General features: G+C 43.9%; 2 protein-coding genes across 4 annotated transcripts; one reads left to right on the top strand and one right to left on the bottom strand.

The window, feature by feature from the left end:
- The first annotated feature begins 673 nt into the window (after positions 1–673).
- Positions 674–7,528, top strand: LOC125132720 (cationic amino acid transporter 3-like). Its single transcript, XM_047790367.1, is given in 12 exon segments — positions 674–1,065; positions 1,865–2,023; positions 4,203–4,380; positions 4,584–4,696; positions 4,838–5,060; positions 5,215–5,354; positions 5,457–5,559; positions 5,933–6,129; positions 6,326–6,492; positions 6,768–6,876; positions 7,064–7,125; positions 7,128–7,528. Coding segments are annotated over 12 exon segments (1,866 nt in total). The 5' UTR covers positions 674–692; the 3' UTR covers positions 7,170–7,528.
- Positions 7,529–14,462: 6,934 nt separating this feature from the next.
- Positions 14,463–26,580, bottom strand: ZNF331 (zinc finger protein 331). Of its 3 annotated transcripts, none has more exons than XM_047790342.1 (4): positions 26,466–26,580; positions 20,891–20,976; positions 19,197–19,323; positions 14,463–16,287 (listed from the first exon to the last, which is right to left on the bottom strand). In XM_047790342.1, exons 2-4 carry the CDS (start codon positions 20,897–20,899, stop codon positions 14,954–14,956), a joined length of 1,470 nt encoding a protein of 489 aa, XP_047646298.1. In that variant the 5' UTR covers positions 20,900–20,976; positions 26,466–26,580; the 3' UTR covers positions 14,463–14,953. The 3 variants fall into 3 exon arrangements, with proteins under 3 accessions (XP_047646298.1, XP_047646300.1, XP_047646299.1); XM_047790344.1 differs by lacking the exon at positions 26,466–26,580 and adding an exon at positions 26,194–26,459; XM_047790343.1 differs by lacking the exon at positions 26,466–26,580 and adding an exon at positions 26,071–26,179.
- Positions 26,581–27,147: the final 567 nt, after the last annotated feature.

The following is a 27,147-nucleotide window of genomic DNA, read 5'->3' as shown; positions in this document are numbered from 1 at the left end:
GGGAGAAATAGTTTTTTTCTGTGTGTGTCTTTTTAGGGCTGCACCCACGGCATATGGGGGTTCCTAGGATAGGAGTCTAATCAGAGCTATAGCTGCTGGCCTACATCATAGCCACAGCAACGCAGGATCCGAGCGGAGTCTGTGACCTACACCCCCAGCTCGTGGCAGCACCGGATCCTTAACCCACTGAGCGAGGCCAGGGATCGAACCTGCAAGCTCATGGTTCCTAGTCAGATTTGTTTCTGCTGCACCACAACGGGAACTCCTTTTTTTCATTTTTTAAAAGTTTTATTTGTACGTAGTTGAGTTATAATGTTGTGATGATTTCTGCTGCACAAAAAAGTGATTCAATTATACATGTACGCACATCCATTCTTTTTCAAATTCTTAATTGCCTTCAGCTCAAAACAGTCCAACTGCTAAAGTGCCACATTTTGGAAAGACCTATTCTTCTCCCCTTTACTTCTCTTCAAAACCCTTCTAGTGACAGTGAAACATATCAAAAGTCTTCTTTGTTGTAGAAACCAAAGCTCAGAGTTGGAGAACTTGCCCAATCTGTGTTTTTACCCCCTGCTCCCATAACCCCATTGCTCTGTGAAATCAGACTCCTAGGGTCAAGGGTGAATGGACAATCTTGATGAATTTGTGTCTTGTTTTCTCTACAGGGTGTAGCCTCCTCAACTCCATCCAGGATGCTTCATCAGTATGTTTGTCAATTGGGTCAGAAGCTGGTCCGCAGGAGGTCACTGGAGCCCAGGGATGGGTCTGAGGGTCGAATGGCTCGTTGTCTGAACACCCTTGACCTCGTGTCCTTGGGTGTGGGCAGCACCCTGGGGGCTGGCGTGTACATTCTGGCTGGTGCAGTGGCCAAGGACATAGCTGGACCATCGATTGTCCTCTGCTTCCTGGTGGCCGCCCTGTCTTCTGTGCTGTCTGGGCTCTGCTATGCGGAGTTTGGGGCCCGGGTACCATGCTCCGGTTCTGCGTATCTCTACAGCTACGTGACAGTGGGACAACTGTGTGCCTTCATCACTGGCTGGAATCTCATACTCTCCTACATTATTGGTGAGAGGATGGGGACAGGGAAGACATGGGGCTTAGGATCAGGAAACCAGGAGGCGGGAGCTGAGGTCTTCGTTCATTCACGAGAACTCTGTTATCCTCCTTTAGGAAGGGAGGTGGATAAGAGTGGCAGGAAAACCCCACAACTTCATTCTTCTCAGCTCTATCCTGTTTTCTTAAATGATGGAACATAGAACGGAGAAGAAAAGGGAACTGTAGGGAGTGGTTGAGAGGGAGATATGTCCCATAGGTTTATCCCTCACCTTATTGAAGGCTTTGCTAAGTTATTGCCTTCATGGGATTTTCCTTTGCCACTCAATTTAAAATTTCAACCCTCAAGAGTTCCCATCATGGCAGTTAACGAACCCAACTAGTATCCATGAGGATGTGGATTCAATCCCTGGCCTCACTCAGAGGGTTAAGGATCCAGCATTGCTGTGAGCTGTGGTGTAGGCCAGCAGTTCCAGCTCCAGTTCCAGCTCCAACTGGAACCCCTAACCTGGGAACCTCCATATGCTGCAGGTGTGGCCTTAATAAGAAAAAAAAAAAATTCAACCCTCATCTCCCAGCCCTCCTGGTCCCACTTAACCTGTTTTCCCTTCTGTATAACAATGATCTCCTAACATACTAAATAGTTGGCCTATTTTGTGGCTCATCTCTGTCTAATCTCCCCAACACATGAGAAAAAACTCTTTGAGATTAGGTAGTTTGTATGCTTTCTTTCCACTCAAAATACATCCCATGACACATGGTAGGGGTTCAAATATAATGTTTGTTAATAAATGTTCCTTCTGCACTGCAGGCACCGCCAGCGTGGCCAGGGCCTGGAGTTCTGCCTTTGACAGCCTGATCGGGAACCACATCTCTCAGGTGTTCAAGGAAACTTTCTCCCCGCATGTGCCCCACTTCCTGGCCAAGTACCCAGACTTTTTTGCACTGGGCCTGGTGCTGCTGCTAACGGGTGAGACAGGGGTCAGACATTGAATGGGAAGAGTGGGGCGTGGAAGGGAAGCGGGGGTGGAGGAAGTCTTGGGATGGGAGAATGGTTGGGGGGTTTAGGACTAAAAAGAAGCATCTGCGATATGAGCTAGGAAGGCAAGACATAGACAGTGGTTTCCCCCCCTTGGCACCATTGGCAATTTGGGCTGGATCATTCTTTGTTGGAGGGGAGGGGCTGATGTGTGCATTTTAGGTCCCCCCTCCCCCTGTTTTTGGCTGCCCTTGGGGCATATGGAAATTTCTGGGCCAGGGCTTGAATCTGAGCTACATTTGCAAACCACGTCACAGCTGCATCTACCCTGGATCCTTAACCCACTGTGCCAGGCTAGGGACTGAACTGGCAATGCCACAGACAAGCCATATCATTAATCTACTGTGCCACAGCCAGAACTCCATAGGGGTTTTTTGTTTTTTTTTTTTGGTCTTTTTTTTTAGGGCCCAATGTGCAGCATATGGAAGTTCCCAGGTGAGGGGTGAAATTGGAGCTGTAGCTGCCAACCTACACCATAGCCACAGCAATGCGGGATCCAAGCCACATCTGCAACCTACATGGCAGCTCATGGCAACGCTGGGTCCTTAACCCACTGAGCGAGGCCAGAGGTCAAACTTGAGTCCTTATGGATGCTAGTCAGATTCATTTCCACTGAGCCACAGTGGAAACTCCAGGGTTTTTTTATTTTTTATTTTTATTTTTTGGCTGCGCCTGCAGCATGTGGAAGTTCCCAGGCCAGGGATTATATCTGTGCCAAAGCAGTGGCCTGAGCCACAGAGGTGACAATGCCAAGTCCTTAACCTGCTGTGCCACCAGGGAACTCATTTTAGTTTTTTTTTTATCACTGTTGGATGTTGAATAACATCCTTAGCCTTTACTCATGAGATATCAGTGATACCCACCCCCTAAATTATGGCAATCACAGTGTCTCCAGACATTGCCAAAAGTTTCTTAGGGGACAAAATCACCCAAGCTTAGAACTGTTTACTTAGAAGTTTCTTCCTCTGTACTGAGACCAAAGATTTTTATTATTATTATTATTATTTTAAATTTTTTTTGTCTTTTTGCCTTTTCTAGGGTCACACCCGTGGCACATGGAGTTTCCCAGGCTAGGGGTCTAATCAGAGCTGTAGCTGCCAGCCTACGCCACTGCCACAGCAACGCAGGATCTGAGCCGCGTCTGCAACCTACACCACAGCTCATGGCAATGCCAGATCTTTAACCCACTGAGCAAGGCCAGGGATCAAACCCGCAGCCTCATGGTTCCTAGTCAGATTTGTTTACCACTGGGCCATGATGGGAACTCCAAAGAGTAAGAGTTTTTTGTAAATTGATAGGAAATCCATATAGCATAAAGTTAACCATTTTATTATTTCCTCTGCTTTATTGAGAAATAATTGACATATAATATAGCCTAAGTTTAAGGTGTACAGCATGATGATTTAATAGACCTGTATATTGTGATATGATTGCCATGATGAGAAATTAACCATCTTTGGATTTTCCACCGTGGCTCAGCAGAAACAAATCTGACTAGCATCCCTGAGGATGCAGGATCAATCCCTGGCCTCATTTAGCGGGTTAAGGATCAGGCATTGCTGTGAGCTGTGGTGTAGGTCTGAGATGTAGCTCGGATCCTAAGTTGCTATGGATGTGGTATAGCCTGGCAGCTGCAGCTCCAATTTGACCCCTAGCCTGGGAACCTCCATATGCTGCAGGTGCGGACCTAAAAAGACAAAAAAAAAAAAAGGAGAAAAAGAGAGAAAGAAATTAACCATCTTACCTTTATTATTATTACTATTAACCACATCCACAGTATGAGGAAGTTCCCAGGCCAGGGGACTGAATCCACGCCATAGCAACGACCTGAGCTACTGCAGTGACCATACTGGATCCCTAACCTGCCCCGCACAAGGGAACTGCAGAAATTCATCATCTTAAAGTTTACAACTCAGAGGGACTTAGTACATTCACAAGGTTGTGCAACCATCACCTCCATCTAGTTCCAAACATTTTTAGCATCCCGAGAGGAAATCTCAAACATAGTAAGCAGTCTCTCCATCCCATATGCTCCCTGCCACCCAGCCCCAGGCAACCACTCGTCTACTTTCTGTTTCTGTGGATTTGGTTATTTTCATCTTTCCCGCAGGAGTACTGGTTCTGGGAGCTCGTGAGTCAGCCTTGGTTACCAAAGTGTTCACAGCCATCAACCTCTTGGTGCTCAGCTTCATCATCCTCTCTGGCTTCATTAAGGGAGACCTGCACAACTGGCAGCTCACAGAACAGGACTACAAACTGGCCACAGCTGGATCCAATGACACCTCTAGGTTAGGAGCGTCCTCTTGGCCATAGGAATGCTTGTGGGGGTTGGGGGCAGAGCTGGGAATATAGTTGACGCTAGAGAGACCTGGGCTGATGGATCCAGATGATGGGGTCCTGGAGCCCTGGACTTGGGGCATTAACAGAGGAGTCCAGGAGAGATGTCTGAACAACCTCACCCACGTTCTTCTCATTCCTTCTCTCACCACAGCTTGGGCCCTCTGGGTTCTGGAGGGTTTGTGCCTTTTGGCTTTGGTGGGATTTTTCATGGAGCAGCTACATGTTTCTTCGGGTTCATTGGTTTTGATGTCATTGCCACCACAGGTAACACGGTCACTGTGTGTCCCTTCAGAGATTGGGCTGCCCCAGGGCGTCGGGTTGCTTTTGGAGATTCAAGAGGAAAGGCAATTTTATGCCTTCACCACAGTGTATTTTTCTGACCCAGTACTTCAACCCATCCTGCAGGGGAAGAAGCCAGAAATCCTCAGCGTTCCATCCCTTTGGGCATTGTGATCTCGCTCTTCATTTGCTTTTTGGCATATTTTGGTGTCTCAGCGACACTCACCCTCATGGTCCCCTACTACCAGATTCATCCCAACAGCCCCCTGCCGCAGGCTTTTCTCCAGGTCGGCTGGGACCCTGCCAGATATGTTGTGGCTGTTGGCACCCTCTGTGCTCTGACATCCAGGTCAGTGTCAAAGCTCTGTCCCCATCTACTGTCAGAGTCTCAGGTATCCCAGCCTTTGGGATTGAGAGACAAGAGGGAAAGACACTCCATGTAGACTACGGAGCAGAAGCCCCAGCCTGTCTTGCTTCTCCGTGTTCCCATTTTTCCCTTCCAGCCTCCTAGGCGCCATGTTTCCCATGCCTCGTGTGATCTACGCAATGGCAGAGGATGGGCTCCTTTTCCGGGGACTTGCCCGGATCCATGCCCGCACACGCACCCCCATCATGGCTACCTTGGCTTCTGGAACACTGGCAGGTGACTAAACAACCCCCCCTCCTTCTTTGACCAATTTCCTTAACTCGGATATTTATACTGGTTCTTCTTCCCTCTCCCACCTTGTGTGTGTCCTCATTTTAGGGGTCATGGCATTACTCTTCGAGCTCACTGATCTTGTGGACCTCATGTCAATCGGGACCCTGCTTGCTTACTCCTTGGTGTCTTTTTCTGTTCTTGTGCTCAGGTAAGACTCCGCTACACCTTGAGTGCAGGTCTTGGAATCTTGGGAACTGATGGGAGGTAACCCTCTTCTGCTCTCCTGCTGCCTTCTAAATGTCCTTCTATGCTTAAGGCAAGGCAGATGTGGAACAGGCTGTCTGATAATGGGTGCTGCTGTAATATTGCTTTTTTTCCTCTTTTTAGGGCCACACCCTTGGCATATGGAAATTTCTGGCCTAGGGGTCAAATTGGAGCCATAGCTGCTAGCTATGATGGATCCTTAACCCGTTGAGGGAGGCCAGGGATCATACCTGTATCCTCATGGATATTAGTCGGGTTCTTAACCCACTGAGCCACAACAGAAATGCTCTAATATTGTTTTAATATCTCTAATTCAGGTACCAGCCAGACCAGAACTTCAGCAAGAAGAAAACAAAGGAAGAAACTGAGATGGATCCTGTGGTTGAAGAAAGTCCTTTGGAATCTGCACTTGAAGCTGGAACCTCAAGGTCTCTAAAGAGTCTTCTCGACCCTATCAGCACCACCCCCACTCTGAAATCTGGCCAGATTGTCTATGGATGTGCCTTCCTGCTGGGTGAGCCCGGGGACTCCTCTTTGGTGATCTTCTGAGATGGACAGGATGGGCAGGGAGTGGGCGGGCTGGCAGCTGAGGAGTCTTGCAGATGTGATGGCCCTTCCTGGGGTGGGCAGTGTGGGGGAGGGGTGACCCGAGGTCTTGACCCATTTGGCCTCTGGAGTTGAGCCTGCTGTCCTCCCCTTGACACTTGCAGTTCTCCTGCTGACCATCCTGAGCCTGCTTCTGGCCCTGTGGCCCAGCCAAGTGTTCTCTGGAGACCCCGGGTTCACAGCAGGGGCTGTGCTGCTGCTGCTGCTCATTGCGGGGATCACTGCCATCATTTGGAGGCAGCCCCAGAACCCCTCTCCTCTTCACTTTAGGGTAGGTGACCTTATGTGCCCAGCTGTCCAGGCTGAGGGGGTGAAGTCAGCATGCTTTGAGGTGAAGCCTCCTTTGCTGGACCAGGGAAGGGGGGACTTGCTCAAACCCATGGACCTTCCCTGGTCCCACCCAGTGCTTCCTCCACCCACCCCCAGTCTCAGTGGGCCCTGAATGCACAGCCTGAGGAGGACTGGGGTCTCCCTGCCCACGTGGGGGAGGGGCCTCCCTCTCTGACGTGGGTGCTGTGTTCAGGGAGTCACTGGCTTTTCCCACAGGTCCCTGCTCTGCCCGTCCTCCCAGTGCTGAGCATCTTTGTGAATGTCTACTTGATGATGCAGATGACCACTTGGACTTGGGCCCAGTTTGGTGTCTGGATGGTGATTGGTAAGTGGCTTTCTGGGAAAAAGAAGCCTCTTGTGTGACTGAACCCAACCCTCTTTCTATGGTCTCTCCCTCAAACTGTGTTAGACATTATAGTAGTAGGCCTGTTGAGCATTAATAAGTGGGGTGAGAAGCATTTGTAAGTAGGGTGAGCGTCTATTTTTTTCTCATGGTCTCATTTCCCTGCTAGGATTTGCCATATACTTTGGATATGGGATCCGACACAGCTTGGAGGAGAACAGTGATCAAGAGCCACCAACCTCCACCTCCCAGGCTCTAGACAAAAACACCCGTAGTGCTAAATCAGCTTAACCATAGGAAATAGATGCTGTGTAGAATCCCCTACATACATGGAGATACATTCTGGTTCAAGGACACTTTGAGCTTCTATGGAATATATTGTGGGATGCATTGAGAGCCCTTAATTTACTGCCAGCAGACAAAATGATTTAGTATTGTATAATTTTTAAGTAAACCTTTAAAAGCATGAGACATATACAGAAAAGTGCATGCTTCATACCTCTGCAGTAAGATGAATTTTCTTTTTGCAAAGACAGCACAAGGTAACCAGCAACCAGAGAAAAAACAACATTAATACCCTGTGTGTAAGAAGTGTCTTCTTGGAGTTCCCATTGTGGCTCAGTGGTAACAACCTGGCTAGTATCCATGAGGATGCAGGTTCAATCTCTGACCCTCCTCAGTGGGTTAAAGATCTGGCGCGCTGCTATGAGCTGTGGTGTAGGTGGTAAAACTGGCTTGGATCCCGCGTTGCTGTGGCTGTGGTATTGCCGGCAACTGCAGCTCCCATTCGAACCCTAGCCTGGGAATTTCCATATGCTGCAGGTGTGGCCCTGAAAGACAAAAAAAGAGGTGTCTTCCTGTGTCTTTCTCTAGTAGAAACACATAGATTTCCACAAGGGAAGACAATGCAGTGAACTGTATATTTTGTCCAGAATCACAGTGTATTTATTTATTTACTCATTTATTTGTGGTTTGAGTCTCCATTTCTTTAATCTTTTAAAATGACATTCAGTAATCTTTTGTTATCATTTCTAAAGAGCTCTGTATAAGTTACTTCAAATATTTAAAAATTTTTGATGGTATTATAATTTTTTTCTTTTTGTTATGGTAAAAGTTTTATATGCTTACTTAAAATTCTCTTGGAGGAGTTCTCGTCATGGCTCAGTGGTTAACAAATCCAACTAGGAACCATGAGGTTGTGGGTTTGATCCCTGGCCTTGCTCAGTGGGTTAAGAATCCGGTGTTGCCGTGAGCTGTGGTGTAGGTCGCAGACATGGCTTGGATCCTGAGTTGCTGTGGCTGTGGTGTAGGCCGGCAGCTGTAGCTCTGATTGAACCCCTAGCCTGGGAATATTCATATGTCGCGGGAGCGGCCCTAGAAAAGGCAAAATGATTTAAAAAAAAATTCTCTTGGAGTTCTCGGGTGGTTTATCTGGTTAAGGATCCAGGGTTGTTCCTGTGGTAAAACAGGTTCAATCCCTGGCCCGGGAACTTCTGCATGCCACAGGGCTGGCCAAAAAATCATTTTTTTCTTCTTCAAAAAACTAAATATATATGATTTTAAATTTGCAATCATACCTCAGTAAAGCTGGAATGTAAGTAAAATAGGGAAATGAATGACTTTATCATATTTATTTTCAAGATGATAACATGTACTTCGATTCTTTTTTTTTTTTTTTTTGTCTTTTAGGGCCACACCCACGGCATATGGAGGTTCCCAGGCTAGGGGTCAAATCGGAGCTACAGCTGCCAGCCTACACCACAGCCACAGCAATGCCAGATCCAAGCTGCGTCTGCAACCTACACCACAGCTCATGCCAACGCTGGATCGTTAACCCACTGAGCAAGGCCAGGGATCAAACCCGCAACCTCATGGTTCCTAGTCGGATTCGTTTCCGCTGTGCTATGACGACGGGAACTCCTGTACTGTGATACTTAAACTTTAAAAAAAAAAAAAAAGTTTTTTTTTAAAACTTACTGGACTATTAATATCTGTATATCCACTGGGATATTTTAACCCACACTTGTCTTCACCCACTTTTTTGATATTGTTGATTTACAATGTTTATTAGTTCCACAACACTCTGATAAAGTGTTTTTATTGATTATAGCCTGTGTAAAGTCATCGTATATAATGGCTTTATTTCCCTGTGCTGTATATCAATATATGTTATTGCTTATTTTACAGATAGTAGTTTGTGTACATTAATCCCCACCCCTAATTGCCCCAAATCCTTCCTTCTCCCTTCTGGTAACCACTAGTTTGTTCTCTGTCATCTATGAATCTGTTTTATTATATTCATTTGTTCCATTTTTTTTCATTCCACATATAGTCATATCACACAGTATTTGTCTTGGTCTGACTTGTCTTTCACTAATTACAATACCTTCCAGGTCCATCTGTGTTGCAAATTGAGAATTTTTTTTTTATGGCTGAGTAGCATTCTCTTATGTATACACACATCTATTTTATCCATTAGTCTATTGGTGGATATTTGGGGTTGCTTCTATATCTTGGCTATTGTAAATAATGTTATGCACATTGGGGTGCATGTATATTTTCGAGTTAGTGTTAGACATGTAACGAGGAGTGAAATTGCTGGGTCACATGGTAGTTCTGTTTTTAGTTTTTTGAGGAACCTCCATACTGTTTTCCACGGTTGCTGTGCACTAACTTATATTCCTTCCAGCAGTATTTTAGGGTTCCCTTTCTCCACATCTTTGTCAGCACTTGTTATTTGTAGACTTTTCTGACATTAGTCCTGATAGGTGTGATGTCTCATTGTTTTTTGATCTTTCTGTGAAAAATGTTATTGGTTTTTTGATAGATTGCATTTGCCTTGGGTAATATGGTCATTTTAACAATATTAATCCTTATCTACGAAAAAGGCAAGTCTTTCCACATGTGGTGTCTCTGGTTTCCTTTTATCAGTATCTTTCCAAGTATAAGCATTTTACCTCTTTAGATTCATTCCTAGGTATTTTTTGTGTGTGTGTGTATGTGTCTTTTTAGGGCTGCACCTACAGCATATGGAGGTTCCCAGGCTAGGGGTTCAATCACAGCTACAGCTGCTGTCCTATGCCACAGCCACGGCAATGCAGGATCCGAGCTGTGTCTGCAACTTAGAACACAGCTCACGGCAATGCCGGATCCTTAACCTGCTGAGTGAGGCTGGGGATTGAACCTGCAACCTCATGGTTCCTAGTTGTATACATTTCCACTGCACCATGACGGGAACTCCCTAGGTATGTTTTTGATGCAATCATGAATAGCACTGTTTCCTTAATTTCTCTTTCTGATAGTTTGTTGTGTGTATAAAAATGCAACAGATTTCTGTATCTTAATCTTTTTGGTCTTTTTTTTTTTTTTAATGGCTGCACCCACAGCATATATGGAGGTTCCCAGGCTAGGGGTCGAATCAGAGCTGTAGTTGCCAGCCTATGCCATGGCCACAGCAATGCCAGATCTGAGTCATGTCTGCAACCTACACCACAGCTCATGACAACACTGGATACTTAACCAACTGAGCAAGACCAGGGATTGAACCTGCATCTTCACAGATACTAGTCAGATTCGTTTCCACTGAGCCAAGATGGTAACTCCCATGTATATTAATTTTATATTCAGCAACTTTACTGAATTTATTGATGAGCGCTCTTTAGGATTTTCTATGTATAGTGCTGTGTCACCTGCAAATAGTAACAGTTTTACTTCTTCCTTTTCAACTTAGATTCCTTTTATTTCTTATCTGATTGCTGCGGCTAGGACTTCCAATACTGTGTTTAAAAAAAGTGATGAAAATGGGCATTCTTGTCTTGTTCCCGATTTTAAAGGAAATGGCTTCAGCTTTTTCACTGTTGAGTAATTGATGTTAGCTGAAGGCTTATCATATATGGCTTTTATTAGGTCGAGATATATTGCCTCTATACCCACTTTTTCTTTCTAGGGCTGCATCAGTGGGATATGGAAGTTCCCAGGCTAGGGGTTGAATCAGAGCTGCAGCTGCTGGCCTACGCCACAGCCACAGCCATGTCAGATACAAGCTGCATCTGTGACCTACACTGCAGCTCATGGCAATGCTGGATCCTTTACTCACTGAGTGGGGCCAGGGATTGAAATGGCTTCCTCATGGATACTAGTTGGGTTCGTTACTGCTGAGCAACATTGGGAAATTCAATACCCACTTTAATAAGAATTTTTGTTTAACCCACTGTGCCACACGGAATTCCTAGGAAAAATTTTAATTAAACCCATAACATAGTATATTCTTTAAGTGGGAATGTTCAGTCAAAGACATACACATTTAAAATTTTTGACAAATGTTCCTGCTGTACAGCACAGGGAACTATACTAGTCACTTATGATGGAACATGATGTAGGATAATGTGAGAAAAAGAATGTATATATGTGACTGGGTCACTTTGCTACACAGAAGAAATTGACAGAAAAAATTGAAAAAATAAAAATCATTAATGAAAAAATTAATCTAAAGCAAGTTCCTAAAATAAAAGTTTTGACAAATGTTGCCGAACTGCAGTAGAGGAATGCTGTCCATACAAGTGTAATGACATTCATACACCTAATTAAAATTTTCCTAGCATCACATTAAAAAAGCAAAAATACACAAAAGTAATTTTAATAATATATTTTATTTAGCTCAAAACATCCAAAATGTTACTTCAACATTTAATATAAAAATTATTGAGATATTTTACCTTTTAACTTTCTGAATAGTCTTCAAATCTGTGTATTTTACGTTGACTTTACCACCTGGCCATATTTCAAGTGCTCAAGAGTGTATGTGGCTCTTTGTTACCATACAGGATAATGCTGATCTAGAATTTTCTTCTATGCTTACCTATTGGTTTAGAGCAGTGGTCAGGTAAAATCTGGTCCATGGATCAAATCTTGCCTGTGGCCCTGATTGTGTACAGTCTAGAGGCTGAGTGGTTTTTATTCTTAAAAGTTTGTAAAAAAAAATTAATAAAGAGGAATATGTGTGGAGTTCCCATCATGGCTCCGTGGTTAACCAACCCAACTAGGATCCACGAGAATGAGGGTTCGATCCCTGGCCTACTCAGTGGGTTAAGGGTCTGGCATTGCAACCGTGAGCTGTGGTGTAAGTTGCAGATGCAGCTCGGATCCCATGTTGCTGTGGCTGTGGTGTAGGCTGGCAGTTGCAGCTCTGACTGGACCCCTAGCCTGAGAACCTCCATATGCTGCTGGGTGCGGCCCTACAAAGCAAAAAAAAAAAAAAGATTGTGGCCATGAGCATACATAGCTTGTAAAACCTAAAGTATTTACTACTTTCCCCTCAACAGAAAAATTGGGGCAAATTCTGGTCTGGTGTGCCTGAACATACTCAGGTTTAGTCTGCTTACTTGCAATGTCAATGTGTTCAAGTTCCTTTGCTTTTGTGATTTTTCACCTTAGTCACACACACCCAGAAGAGGTTGGAGACATCTCCAGTGATCTTTGACTTCTCTTCGTATTACATATTTTTCTTGGTCAGTCTAGTTAAAGCTTTGCCCATTTTGTAGATCTTTCCAAAGAACCAATTTTTGGTTCCATTGGTTCTTTGTGTCATTAAAAAAAATACATATATATATATATATATGTATATATATATACATATATATATATATGTATATATATACATATATATATGTGTATATATATGTATATATATATGTATACATATGTATATATATATGTGTGTGTATATATATGTATATATGTGTATATATACATATATATATGTATATATGTATATATATACATATATATGTATATGTGTATATATATGTATATATATACATATATATGTATATATATACATATATATATGTATATATATATATATATTTCACTTTTCTCCACTCTACTGCCCATTGTTTTCTTCTTTCTGTTGCTCTTGGCTTAGTTTGCTCTTTTTTCTAGCTTCTTACCATTCAAGTTAGTTTACTGATCTGAAGTTTTTTTGGATGTAGGCATTTACTGCTATAAATTGTCTTCTGAGTATGGCTTTCACTGCATCTTATAAGTTCTGGTTTGATTTTTCACTCCTTTGTATTTTCTGATTTCCCTTATGATGTTTCCTTGACCCATCTGCTGCTTAAGAGTGTGTGGTTTAATTGCCATGTTTTGTTTTTTTCTTTCTGTTGATTTCTAGTGTCATTACACTGTAGTCATATTTCAATCTTTTCAATTAGTTGAGATTTATTTTGTGGCCTAACATAGGGTTTATCCTGGAGAAAGTTATATATGTATTCCTGTTGTTGGTGGAATGATCTGTGTAAGTTTGGCATCTTTCCCCTTGAACATGTTCTATGTTCTCTCATTCCCTCCCCAACCAGAGGATCCAAATCCTTAACCTAACCCTATCACTAAGATATACACAAAGTATACTTTAATTGAAAGTTGATGCCAATCCTAAGATAAACAAAATACAGGCCCTACTTCAAGCTGATTCTGGATCCTCTGGCAGCCTTCAGAGGCTACTCCTCTGGGCTCTAACTACACTGCCATCCCCCATGTTACGGCACTCCTACTGGCTTTAGCACCCATCCTATATCTCTCAGGCCTTATTCATCCATAGCATTCAAGTCCTCCAGCTCTCAAAGGCTCTCCCCTCCTGAACTCTCTCCTTTTCTCCAGTCTCCCAGGACCTGTCTGGTTTCTAGTCATTCCTTCTCCATGCACCAGGTCCTCCATTAGCCCCTTCTCCAGCTTTTCAAACTCACTCCTACGGGCTCTAGTCCTCCCCCACCCATTCTCTCAGATTCCCAATGGTAGGCTCAAGTTCCTTCCCCAAGACAACCTACTGCCTTCACTCTAGAACTGAACCTTTTAAGTCAGTTCAGGTCCCTGATGAATCCAATTGCTCCCTCAACTCTCTCAGGACTTGATCTTGGGCCATGGCCCCTTCCTCAGCACAAATCCATTGGCCTCTCCTGAGCATCACCCCCTCATCTCTGCTGTGGGACCTCCAGGATTTGGTGAGGTTCAGTGTGCTGGTTCCTTTCCGTCTTGAACAGGTCATGTCTGAACATCCAACAAAGATACCGGCTCATACGTAGTTTTAATGTTAGCCACTCTGGTGAGTGTCCAGTGACATCACATGGTGATTTTACTTTGCATATCCTTGAAGAGTAATGATGTTTAAACGTATCTTCACCCACTGGCCATTTGGTGATCTTAAGGACTTATGTAAGTTTCTCCCCCTCATCTTTTAACTGATTTGTTGTTTTATTATCAACTTGAAGGATTCTTCATCCTTTCTATGTGAATCTTTTGCCAGGTTTATGTAAATATCTTCTCCCAGTCTGTGTCTTGCTTTTTTACCACCTTCATGGTGTCATTTGATGACCAGAACTTCATATTTTTGACCAAGTCCAGTTAATAACTTTTATATTTAGGGTCTTCTGTTTACTGAGAAATGCTGCATACTCACTCCAAGGTTGTGACAATAATCTCCTATATTTTCTTCTAAAAGTTTGATAGTCTTTTCTCAACTCATTGCACCCAAAGGGGGTCTTGTAACAATTCACTAATAGCAATGCTAATGGTAACAGGAACAACAGCTAACATTTATTGAGCTTACACAATATTCCAGATACACGTCCAAGAAGTTTACATGAACCAAACTCATTTAATCACCACAACAGCAGTATTAGGTAGGTGTGATCATCCCATTTCACAAATAATGCACATGGGGTCATAGCTAATTTCCCCAGTGTCTTACAGGGAGTAAGGAGGTGGGATGGTGATGATAACAGGTTGGGTACATACCATGATGAATGGCTCTCCCTCATATGTTCTGTAAGCAGAGTTGTACCCTAGAATAAATCTGAAGTACGACAGAGATGAAATGGTATTGGTAAGTTTCTATGCATTCATGAAACTGACCTATCCAGTAAAAAAAATCACCTACACTGAGTAGTTTGTGGTCAATAAGAAAAAGTGATTTTTTCCATTTTCCAAATTCACCTCTAACATGACTTTTGATATTCATTATTCTATATTTTGACCCATAAAGGCTTTCTTATGTTAAATTTTATCACGAATTTTCCTCATGTTGTGGAAGAAATGAATGTTGAACAGGGGCCTCTATACATTCTTTGTACACAAAAGGTTTTCCAACCATATGGATTCTCTGTTCTTGAAGATGGCTTACATGGGTACATGCCTTTCCATATTCCTTACACTCAGAGGGTTTCTCACCAGCATGAATTTTCTGATGCTGTGTAAGTTGATGGCCATGACTGAAGGCTTTCCCACATTCTTTACACTCATAGGGTTTCTCCCCTGTATGAATTCGCTCATGTTTGACAAGGCTTGACCCATAAATAAAGGCCTTTCCACATTCCTTACACTTGTAAGGCGTTTCACCAGTGTGAATTCTCTCATGCTGAGTAAGGTGATAGCCACAGTTAAAGGCCTTCCCACATTCGGTACATTTATATGGCTTCTCACCTGTATGAATTCTCTCGTGTTTCACGAGACTTGAACCCCAACGAAAGGCCTTCCCACATTCCTTGCATTCATGCGGTTTTTCACCAGTGTGAATTTTCTGATGCTGAGTGAGATAATTGACACGAGTAAAGGCCTTCCCACATTCTTGGCATTCATAGGGCTTCTCACCGGTGTGAATTCTCTTATGTTGAACGAGGCTTGAACCACAGATAAATGCCTTCCCACAGTCTTTACATTCATAGGGCTTCTCACCACTGTGAATTCTCTTATGCTGAATTAGTTTATATACTCGGCTAAAGGTCTTGCCGCAATCTTTGCATTCATAGTCCTTCTCACCAGTGTGAAATCTCTGATGCTGAGTGAGTTCATCGCCACGTCTGAAGGCCTTCCCACAGTCTTTACACTCATAGGGCTTTTCACCTGTATGAATTCTCTTATGAATAACAAGGCTTGAACCCCATCGAAAGGCCTTCCCGCAGTCCTTACATTCATAAGGTTTCTCACCGGTGTGAATTTTCTGGTGCTGAGTAAGTTGATTACCCCAACGGAAAGCCTTTTTACATTCTTTACATTCATAGGGTTTCTCACCTGTGTGAATTTTCTGATGTTGAGTAAGTTGATAGCCACGACTAAAGGCCTTTCCACATTCTTTACATTCATAGGAGTTTTCCCTATTATGAGGTCTCTGATGGGTTCGGACAGTGGTATTTTCTCTATAAGTGGGTGTTTTCCCACAGTTGATTATCATTTGATTGACATATCCCTCTTGAGGGGTCGGTGGTCCTTCAAACTCACCTTCACACATCCAGTTAAGGCCAAGGGATTTACTTTTTCCACCTGAGTTCCGTTTGGAAAAATTCATCTCATAAATGCCCTTTTGTCTAGGTAAAGTCTTGGTCTCATATGGTGATTCCAACTCTGAAAAAAAAAACAAACAAAAAACAAAAAAAACCCACAAAACCCAACATATTTTCTTTTTAAGAAAACAAAAGCAACCTAATCACCAAAAATTTATCTAACAGATATAAAACTTTTCTAGTGGGATAAATATGAATCACTTAGGGTTCATTAAAATATAGATTTCCACATTGAGCATCACAGTACTTAATGAGGAAACACTGGAGACAGTTCTGCTAAAGTCAAACTAAAAAGGCACCATTAACCTTACTATTTCCTATCAGCTGAAACAAGCACAAGAAATTAGAGGGATAAATCTCAAAAAATGAAGATGAAAAAAGAGTACAATTTGTAGATGTGACGACAAACCTGGAAAATCAAATATATATAATTACTGTAAAAAACAGAAATATAAAGTTGGATAGTTATGTGTATACACACACACACACAAATGCACATACACAGATAATATCATTAAAAGTAATTCTAGATAGGAGTTCCCGTTGTGGTGCAGTGGTTAAAAATCCGACTAGGAACCATGAGGTTGCAGGTTCAATCCCTGACCTTGCTCAGTGGGTTAAGGATCTGGCGTTGCCGTGAGCTGTGGTGTAGGTTGCAGATGTGGCTCAGAGCCTGCATTGCTGTGGCTGTGGTGTAGGCCGGTGGCTATAGCTCCTATCAGACCCCTAGCATGGGAACCTCCATATGCCATGGGAGCGGCCCTAGAAATGGCAAACAAACAAACAAAAAAAGTAATTCTGGATACAAAGATCTAACATTCAAAAGCAACCAAAAAATATAATGTGTAGAATTAAATTTAATGATAAAAATTGTGAAACAGTTGTAAGGAAATGCTTAGAAAAATCTGAGCATCAATAAGTATGCTAACTCAAGGGACTACAAAACATCAAACATCTTTAAAGTCATGAATTCATAAAGATACTAAATGTTCAATGACCAACTTTGGAGCATGCTAGGAAACCATCCCTTTATTATTAAAAACTAATACTTTTTCTTCTTTAAAGAACAGTTTTTATCTTTCTTATCCAATATGGACAGTTCACTATACAACAAATTAGCAAATGGACCACAGTTTCTCTTTCAATAAATAAAGAGGCAATGACAGTATATCACATTTAGAAACCCTGAAGAAATAGTGAATTTAGGCACTGAGTGTCAGTGACTGCTAATAGCACAAAAAGAGACACAAGCAGATACTGCTTCATGATGGAAGAACAGAGCAGCCAGGAAGCAGTACTGCCAAGAAATAGATAAAAAGGAAGAAAGCACATGAAGCTAGGATAACAACCACCTTTCAGAAACTACGAATGGCATAGGGTCCTGTTTTCTATGACCTTGCTACTCAATAGGGTGAGACATGAGGTGGAAAACACATTGAGAGAGGAATGGGGTGAAGTCGGAGTTCAAGTGGTGAAGGTCAAGGCCTTCTGCAGAGGTCTTGGGCTTGGGACCTTTGTAGGGAGCCCTCCAAACACCTCAGGGGTAAGCTGCTCCCTGCCCAGCCTGGCCACTTACAGTAATGATGGCTTGAGCTAGCCAGGCTGCCTGTCACTCTCCTCTGCACTGTCTTGCCTTTCCTCCTCAAACATTAAAGCTCTCTCCTTTGCTTCTGTGAGACAAATGAGATGTCCTGCTTTCAAACAAAAACAAAAACAAAAAACCACATGATGCAGAACTTAGGAAATACTGTTGGCACAAGGTTTTTTGATTAAGCCTTAGTCAAATTTTAACAACCTAAATGTCAAAATGATAAAAACTTCAGAAAAGACAAAGGATTGAAGGACAAAGAAGAAACCAGATAGGTGGGAGAAGGTCTTCTGTCAAACTTCTGGAGGCAAGTAGAACATGGCAGTTGAGAGTATGGCTTCTGGGGCCAGAATTCTTAGGTTCAGGTAATGCCTCTGTCTCCTTGACTGGCCACGTCACTTTATGGCCCAGTATACTCATCTACGAATTATACATAATAATCTATTTTATAAACTTACAGGAATTAAATGAAATGTATTTATACATACACAGGCACACATGCTCACAATGGCTTCTGGTTTAGAGGAAGCACAGTGTTAGCCACTTGTACTGTGCTTGTTATTACGAACAGAAAAATGAGAAATTTACTTATCCCCTGTTTAACTCAGAATTCATAGGTTGTAACTTTAAACCTCACTTCAGGAACAATGTATAGGGAATTGAATACACTCAGTTTAATTTTACATGAATTCTGTTTGTTCAGTCCACTTCTAAATCAAACATACAGGCTGGTTTACCAGAGAAAATTAGTCTCCATGTTAAGCTATTTTCTCTAAATGTGGGTCCCCAAAGTACCATCACCAACAGTTCAGGTATAAACATAAGACCATAGCATGAAGCTTGGTTTCTTTGAAGATGGTCATGAAATAAATACTTTTATTTGAATAAATTAAATAATTCTAATTCATCCTTTGGTCGCTAAGGAATAGTGGAGGGCCCGGACAGGTGGGAAGATCACCGATGGATGAAGAGATGAGGGTGTGTTATGTGTAATGTCAAAGCTCAAAACATTCCTTGGGTGCAAGAAGAAAGAAATTCAACTAGCTTTTTTTTTTTTCTTCTTTTCCTTTTTAGGGCTGCAGCCATGGTACATGGAAGTTCCCAGGCTTTGGGCTGAATTGGAGCTGTAGCTGCTGGCCTACGCCACAGCACAGCAATGCCAGATCCAAGCCACATCTGCGACCTACACCACAGCTCATGGCAATGCATATCCTTAACCCACTGAGTGAGGCCAGGGATCCAATCCACATCTTCATGAATACTAGTTGGGATCATTTCCACTGAGCCACAACAGGAACTCCTTCAACTAGTTTCCTGAAAGGCAGTCCTGAAGTTCACAGTGGAGGGAGCTTGGAGTAGGTTAGGTGAGGCAGGTAACTTACCTAGTGAGACCAAGTTACTGTAGTTCTCCAACATCACGTCCCAGTACAGGTCCCTCTGCGTAGAGTCCAGACATGCCCACTCCTCCTGGGAGAAGTCTATGGCCACATCTGAGAATGTCACCAAACCCTGAAAACACAAACCCCATGTCCCTGACGAAATGGAAGGACAGAGTTTTGAGATGGAAGAGAGGGAATGCTATGCTCTCCCTCCCAGGGCTGGGTATGATGAGTGGACTGAAAGCCTGTGGGGAGGGGCCAGTGAGGACGTGACTGGTTGAAGCTGAACCCCTACTACTTCAGGGAAAACTACCTACACCCTGCAGAATTCTTAATCATGCCAACTTCTCAGGAAGCGGATAAAACAATCCCAGTTTTCCTCCCGATCACAAGCCCAGACCCTGCTCCGTGCCTGCCTCATAAGCTCTCAGCAAGTGTGGATTCCTATAGCATCCTCTATTTAAGGAGAAAGGAAAAAAATGCCTAGGGTTTGTTTCCCAAATGTCATATAATTTCTAGAAAATTGGATCCTTTTGATTTTCTGTTTGATTGCGTTCGAGCCTCAGGTTCATCATTCTGCCAGGTTATCTTTTAAGGAGCCTGCCTTTGTAATGACAAAAGCATGTTTTTATTCCATCACATGGATGGATTAGATTTAATGATTATAGTTTTATACCTCAGTTGAGCAAAACTTAAGTCTAAGGTTTCCCCCGATCCCAGGAGTATATGATCATTTATCACGTTTGTATGAAATGACCTTACCTGTTATCATCCACTAGCGATGCTTTTTCTTCATTCCTAATTATTTATTTACTTATCTTTTACTGGCTTTTTAAAAATCTGTGTTTCTTTTTTAAAATTTAATTTTATTGGAGTATAGCTGAGTTACAATGTTGTATTCATTTCAGGTGCACAGCAAAGCTTTTCAGTTACATGTATAATACAAATGTATACTCATATACATATATATCCTTTTTCAGATTCTCTTCCCACATAGGTTATTACAAAATATCGAGTATAGCGCAGGGCACTATACAGTAGGTCCCTGTTGTTTATCTATTTTATATATAATAGTAGGTATATTTTACTCCCAAATTCCTCTTTGTTCCTGATTTAGAGGAAACTGATATCTAAGATTCAGAAGCATAAAGACAGGTCTGCTCAACAACAAAGTTTATCTCCTGAGTCTCTGGGTAAGAACATGATCTTTAAGTCCACAGGCCCTCATCCCAGCTCTGTCCAATTCTAAAAGCTTTGTAAAGCGTGAGCTTTACACTGAGACCAAAGAAGATGAACATTCTCGTTTATCTGCCTGGGAAACAGATCAGTGGAAAGGAGTGAGGAATTTGGGTTTCCTCGTCTGGTCAAATAGGACCAACATCTCTGACGCATCACACCGTAGATCTGACTCAAATTTTCTCCCAGTAGTTTCTGCTTCCATTGTTCCAATTATTCTTGACAAAAAAAGAGAGCACATAGGAGATACTGAATAATTAGTTCGTGGGTTAAGATACCGATCATCAGCCACAAAGGGGGGCACCAGACTATGTGGCATTGTCATTCTCTGGGAAAGGAAGAGCTGGGAAGTAGGTACTTAGATGGGACTTGCTTGGGCAGGAGGCTTCATGGTATTTTACAGGAGAAGCCACAGGACCTGAATACCACAGTTCAAGAAGGAAAAAGAAAGACATACTTACGTCGGCCATGGTTTTCAGAATTCAAGAACCGAACAGTACTCTTGGGGTTTCCTTTACTGTAGGCACAAAGTCCAGAGAAGCCAGATCTAAATGAGGAAAAGGAGGCATTAAAATAAGTAACCTTGGCCTCAAAATGACTTAGTATAACCTTTTTGCTCCTCCGTCTTTGCTTCCAAGGAACTTCCAGCTTCTCCTTCAACAAGGCTTGCACATAAACAAAATCCATCTGGAGAAGATTAAAAGGATTCTGGGAAAAAACAAAACCAAACAACAAGCTCTCCTTAAAACCCTAGGAAAGCCAGCTGAACAGACAGGGCAGAGGAGCTTTCATTCTTTGCCTTGAAATGAGACTCAGGCATTTTAGCAGGAGGCTTCCTAGCCAGTTTCCTGCAGGGGGAGATACAGATTAAGAATTTGGTCTTGGACGTTCTCGTCATGGCTCAGTGGTAATGAACCCGACTAGTATCCATGAGGATGTGGGTTCGATCCCTGGTCTCGCTCAGTGAGTTAAGGATCCGGCGTTGCTGTGAGCTGTGGTGTAGGTCGCAGCTGTGGCTCAGATCCCATGTGGCTGTGGCTGGCAGCTGTAGCTCTGATTCAAACCCTAGCCTGGGAACTTCCATATGCCGCAGTTGTGGCCAGAAAAAGAAAAAAAAAAAAAAATTTGGCCTTGATCAAAGAGAAGTGTGGCCTTTGCTCTCAGCTGCTGAGAGGTAGTCTACATCACACCTGAGGAGACAGTCTTTGCTTTGGGTAGGGGTGATCCATGCTGCATCTTAGGCTGGGAGCTGGCCACATCAGAAAGGTGTGGGGAGGGTTTGGGTCAGGGGATGCCAGTTGTCTTGGAGACTGACATTAATATCTGGGCAACTTCTCAATCAATCATGCCTAGTGACGAAGCCCCAGTGAAAACTCTGGACACTCAGAGCTCAGGTGTACTTCTCTGGGTGGCAATACTCTGAATGTATTGTCACATGTTGATGTTGGAAGAATATCAAGTCCTGATTTTAAGAGGAGAAGACACCATGATGGGAGCCCCCTGGACCTCATCTTGTGTACCTGTCTCCTTGGCTGATGTTAATCTGTTTCCCTTCCCTTTAATTAACTGTAACCGTGAGTGGCAGAGCTCTCCATGAGTCCTCTGGTCCTGAATTATTAAGCCTGAGGGTGGTTTAGGGAAACTCCTGAACTTGGAGTTGGTGTCAGAACTGAGGGTGGCCTTGTGTGAAGACTGTGCCCTCAGACCTCACTGCTTGAGGCTGGAGAACTCTGGGCAGAGGGACTTGACCTAGACTGAGCCTGGGTGTGCTCAGGGTGCTTAGTCTCCCTCTGAGCACATCCTGCTCCCTTCGGTCACACCATCCAGGATGGAGAGGGGCTGCGTCATGCAAACTTGAAGCTCTTCTGACCTCAAGACAGGGTGACGTCAGTCAAGACATGGCAGGTGGACAGGGTAGAGAAGGAACTGCCCAGGCAGCATTCAGCATTGTGAGTCTGGGAAAGTCGACTGTGTAAACATTGATACTAACATTGACACTTTAATGCTAAAGTGGAAGAAATACTTGAAGACATCAAAAACATTTCAGATACACGGTCAGGAGGAAAATCAGTCTACTGAAACAAGAAGTTATGCTAATACGGTTGCAATGTCCTATATGAGAATATATATACATACATATATATAACACATATATGGAGATATCTGTATCTAAATATATATACATACACACACAAGACACATTCTTTTTTCTGGTTACCCGGTACACATGGAGTTCCCGGGCCGGGGGTCAGATCTGAGCCATAGTTGCGACTACACCACAGCATCCTTAATCCACTGCGCGGGGCTGGGGATCAAACCTGCGTCCTGATGCTCCAGAGATGCTGCTGATCCCATTGTGTCACAGTGGGAACTCCAAAATATATGAATGGGTATAGAGATACACATGTACACAAAACATAAAACACAAACAGAAATATACAAAATGGAACTAAAGAAACAGAAAAAGTCTGGAAGGATATACCCAGGGTGCAAAAAAGAGGTAACAGAGTGGGTCTGAAACTGTGGACAGGATAACTAAGGATATTAGGCCTCCCTTCAGGACTGACCCTTAGCTGGATTTCCAGAGTGTTCCAACCGTTCTCTGATAAGAGTGGCTTACTGTTCTTAAACTTTTTTGTGTGTTTGTGTGTGTACAAACGATGTGGTTCATGCTGAACATGCGCCTTCCTCTAAGAGTCTGGAATTTGGGTACATGCTGGGCAGCAGGTGCCTATGTGACAGACTCCTCAGTAAAAACCCTAGTAAAAACTTAGGGGCTCAGGAGAGCTGCCCTGGTAGACAACACGGCACATATGTTGTTGTAACTTGTCACAGGCAGAATTAAGCACATCCTGGTGCCTGCACTGGGAGAGGATTTGTGGAAGCTTGGGCCTGGTTTCCTCCCATGTGTCTTATCCTTCGCTGACTTGCTGTGTGTACCCTATCATTGTAATATGTCTTAGCCAAGAGCAGAATGATATGGGGTTTTTTTTGTTTTTTTGTTTGTTTTTTATCTTTTTGCCATTTCTTGGGCTGCTCCCGAGACATATGGAGGTTCCCAGGCTAGGGGTCAAATCGGAGCTGTAGCCGCCGGCCTATGCCAGAGCCACAGCAATATGGGATCTGAGTTGCCTCTGTGACCTACACCACAGCTCAGGGCAATGCCAGATCGTCAACCCACTGAGCAAGGCCAGGGATAGAACCCGCAACCTCATGCTTCCTAGTCGGATTCGTTAACCACTGCGCCACGACGGGAACTCCAGAATGATATGTTGAATCACTATCTAGAGAATCACTGAGCCTGATGGTGGTCTTGGGAGTCCCGACACACCCTTAAATCTTGATTTTTCTTCCTTTTTTTGTTTTTGTTTTTTTTAGGGCTGCACCAGTGGCATACGGAAGTTCCCAGGCTAGGGATTGAATCAAACCTGTAGCCGCTGGCCTATGCCATGGCCACAGCAACGTGGGATTCGAGCCTCGTCTGTGACCTTCACCACAGCTCACGGCAACACAGGATCCTTAACCCTGTGAGTGAGGCCTGGGATTGAACCTGCATCCTCATGGATACTAGTTGGGTTTGTTAACTGCTGATCCATGATGGGAACTCCTTGATTTTCTTCTTTTTGTTTATGTATACCTCGCTAGGTGTTTAAACAACAGTCATGCATTGACATATATAAATATGTGAGCATTTCTCTTAAATTTATTAAGCGACGGTTAGACTCTTCAAAGGATAAAGGTCCTCTCTCTTTTTAAAACAAGCTTCTCTTGAACTTGCAGAAAAGGCTCAGAATATGTCATTTTGGGGTGATTTTACTGAATAATTTCTCTTCATTTCCTTTCACTACCAAATACCAAAACCAGCTCCTTGATGTCTACACATGTCCACGATGTTGGGGTACTAACCAGGAAAAATGACTAACATGCCAAGTGATGCTCTGTAGATCCAGACAGTCCTCTTGACGCTGCTTAGTTTTATATCTTGATGGCAGGGTAAATTTTGCTATTGAGTTTGCCCTTTCAGCCACGGTGTCCTGCAGACAACTGCTAAATCACCCTACCCTTTAGGGTTCACTTTGCACCCAACATTATTAGAAAAAATGTGTAAGGTATAAACTTAGAAAATAAATTCCTATTTTCTTAATAGGAAATAAAGAGGGTGTGAGAGGAGAGAAAGACGTGAAGACAGAAGCAGAGTCAGAGTGACTAGGCTCTAGAACCTGGGGTTCTGAAATATGTAGCTGTCACTCAAGTGTGACACAGTCTTTGAAAAAAAAGGAGTAACTTTAGAGCGGAGAAAACTGACCAATACCACCTAAGCCAGGTGATCAAGTTCAACTTCACCAATCATAAATCATGTTGATAGTGCGTATCCTTGCCATGATGTAATGAAGTGGTAATTTACCTCTGTGATCTTCCACCGTCAAACCTAGAAACCCAGTCTAGTCATGAAGAAAACATCAGATTCCAAGAGAGGGGCAGCCTATAAAATACTCAGCCTCTTAAAACTGTCAAGTCATCAGAAACAAGCCAAGTCTGAGAAATTGGCAAAGCCAAGAAGAGCCTAAGCAGCCATGACAATGAATTTAATGTGGTGTCCTGGATGGGATCCTGCAACAGATGAAAACCATTATGCAAAAATTAAGGCAATCTGAATAAAGCATGGCCTTCAGTTAAGGGTAACCTTTTGGAAGTGGCTCACTAATTGTAACTAGGGGTTACAGCAATGCTACAGCAACGTGGGATCTGAGCCACATCTGTAACCTAAATCACAGCTCACGGCAACACGGGATCCTTAACCCACTGAGCGATGCCAGGGATGGAACCTGCATCCTAATGGATCCTAGTCAGATTAGTTTCCACTGAGCCACAACAGGAACTCCCAGGATGATTTTTCTGGAGGACAGCTGGCAGGGGGTTAAAAGAGGATAGAATCAGACACTAGGGCTTTTCTGGAGCACAGACTACATCAGAAAATATCCTCCAATGCCCCACCTGTTCCCACGTCTTATCTTAAACCAATCAGAAATAAGAGGGCACTGAGATCTCAGAATTTCGGAGATCCCTCGTGACTAGGCTCTAATAATTGGAGTTCTGAAATATGCAGCTGTCTTCTACCCCCAGCTACCTGGTCAGGGTCCTCTCCCATCTGAAAAGGGGATCCTCTTCCTGAGGCTTTTTCACCCTGTCACTCAGGTAACCTGAATTTGAGATGGCGAGCACCTATGGCTCTGAGATTGCCATCTCACGACTATGTCTGTGCCATTCTTGTCATTTTCATCACAGGGTTCAGGCTTTGACTTGTATTCGGGGCCACTGTGCCCAAACAAGGACCAGAAGGTTGGAACGTGAAGGGAGAGGGAGCAGCAGAAACATGAGAGCTACAGGTTACACTGTCACACACAACCGTGCTCACTCAATCCGCGGCCACACATCCAAACACAATCCTGCACCTGTCACAGCCAAGCGATGGCACAAACCACCATGAGACACCCCTTGACTCTGTCACAAGAACTGACGCCCACGCCAGAGACATGGTGTGTGTCTCTGCCAATCCCACTTAAGTGCAAAGGCTCATCTCAGCCGCCGAGACACATCTGGGCCCCGCCACCCACGCAGGGCCCACGCGCATGTAACTCACGCAGAGCAGAGTGGCCGAGTCACAGCCCGTCACATCCTAACCGCGTCCCCCTTCCAGATGCCCACGCGAGGCACAGCCACGGGGATGGCGCCGAGTCGCGCCCCCCCCCCCGCCCACACTCACGCGCAAGTGCGTCACCAGTACAGGTACCCGGCCTGTCTCCCTCGGCGACGCTCACGCGCGCGTCTCGCTCTATGCACACGGCTGAGCCCGATCCGCGCGCGCGCACACACACACACATACACACACACACACTCGCACTTCCTCCGCAGCCGCTCCTGGGAGCCAGAGGCCGAGGCTCTGTTTCGGGCCTCTCCGCCTCTCTCTCACCGCCTCTCACCGCAGTCGCCCGCCGCGTTCCGTGCTGGTGTCCTCCTGGGATGCTACTAACTCACCGCTTGGGGCCTAACAACCAACAGGGCGTCCGGAGCGAGCGCGAGCGTGGAGGTTATCTCCAGACACCGTCACCAGGAAACCAGAGCCTTAAAAAAAAAAAGAAAGAAAGAAAAAAAAAATCTTCGCTCAGAAAGCGCATCTTCCGGCATGCAACTCGGCGAGTTTCTACTGGGGGCGGTGCTCCAGAGCCTTCTGGGACATGTAGTCTAGAAACCCAGAGATCCGCGGAGCTGAACACTCAATGGCTCGCTTACCCAGCATGCAACCCCTCAAGAGGCAGGAGTGGAGCTGTGCCTCAGAGGTTTCTGGGAAATGTAGTTCGCATATCGGGGGCGCTAGACAAGGCCTTCAGAAGGCGTCTCCCCTGCCCCTAAAGGAGCGCTGTACCTCCAGACTTGGAGGGAATGCGTTTCAGAGCCGCGGAATTTCAAAATGCTGGGAGCTCTGCCAGCTCTTCGGATTTATTTTCTCCTTTTCTTCTTTTAATGCGAGAAAAGCATACAAATTTTATTACGTTCTTTCATGTACATGGGGGCTTTCAGAAGAGGATGAAGACCTGAAGATATGTCCACAGCAGGAAGCTTTTATACCTTTGAGACAAAGAAACGATGAATTGTGAAGTATTGACAGTGCTCTGGGCTAGTGATAGACCTATTAGGGCCTGATAACTCTTATCTTCAT

This window comes from Phacochoerus africanus, chromosome 8 (assembly GCF_016906955.1).
Source record: "Phacochoerus africanus isolate WHEZ1 chromosome 8, ROS_Pafr_v1, whole genome shotgun sequence".
Lineage (NCBI taxonomy): Eukaryota > Metazoa > Chordata > Mammalia > Artiodactyla > Suidae > Phacochoerus > Phacochoerus africanus.
Note: the sequence above shows the minus strand (reverse complement) of the source record. Positions and strands in the feature narration are given on the sequence as shown.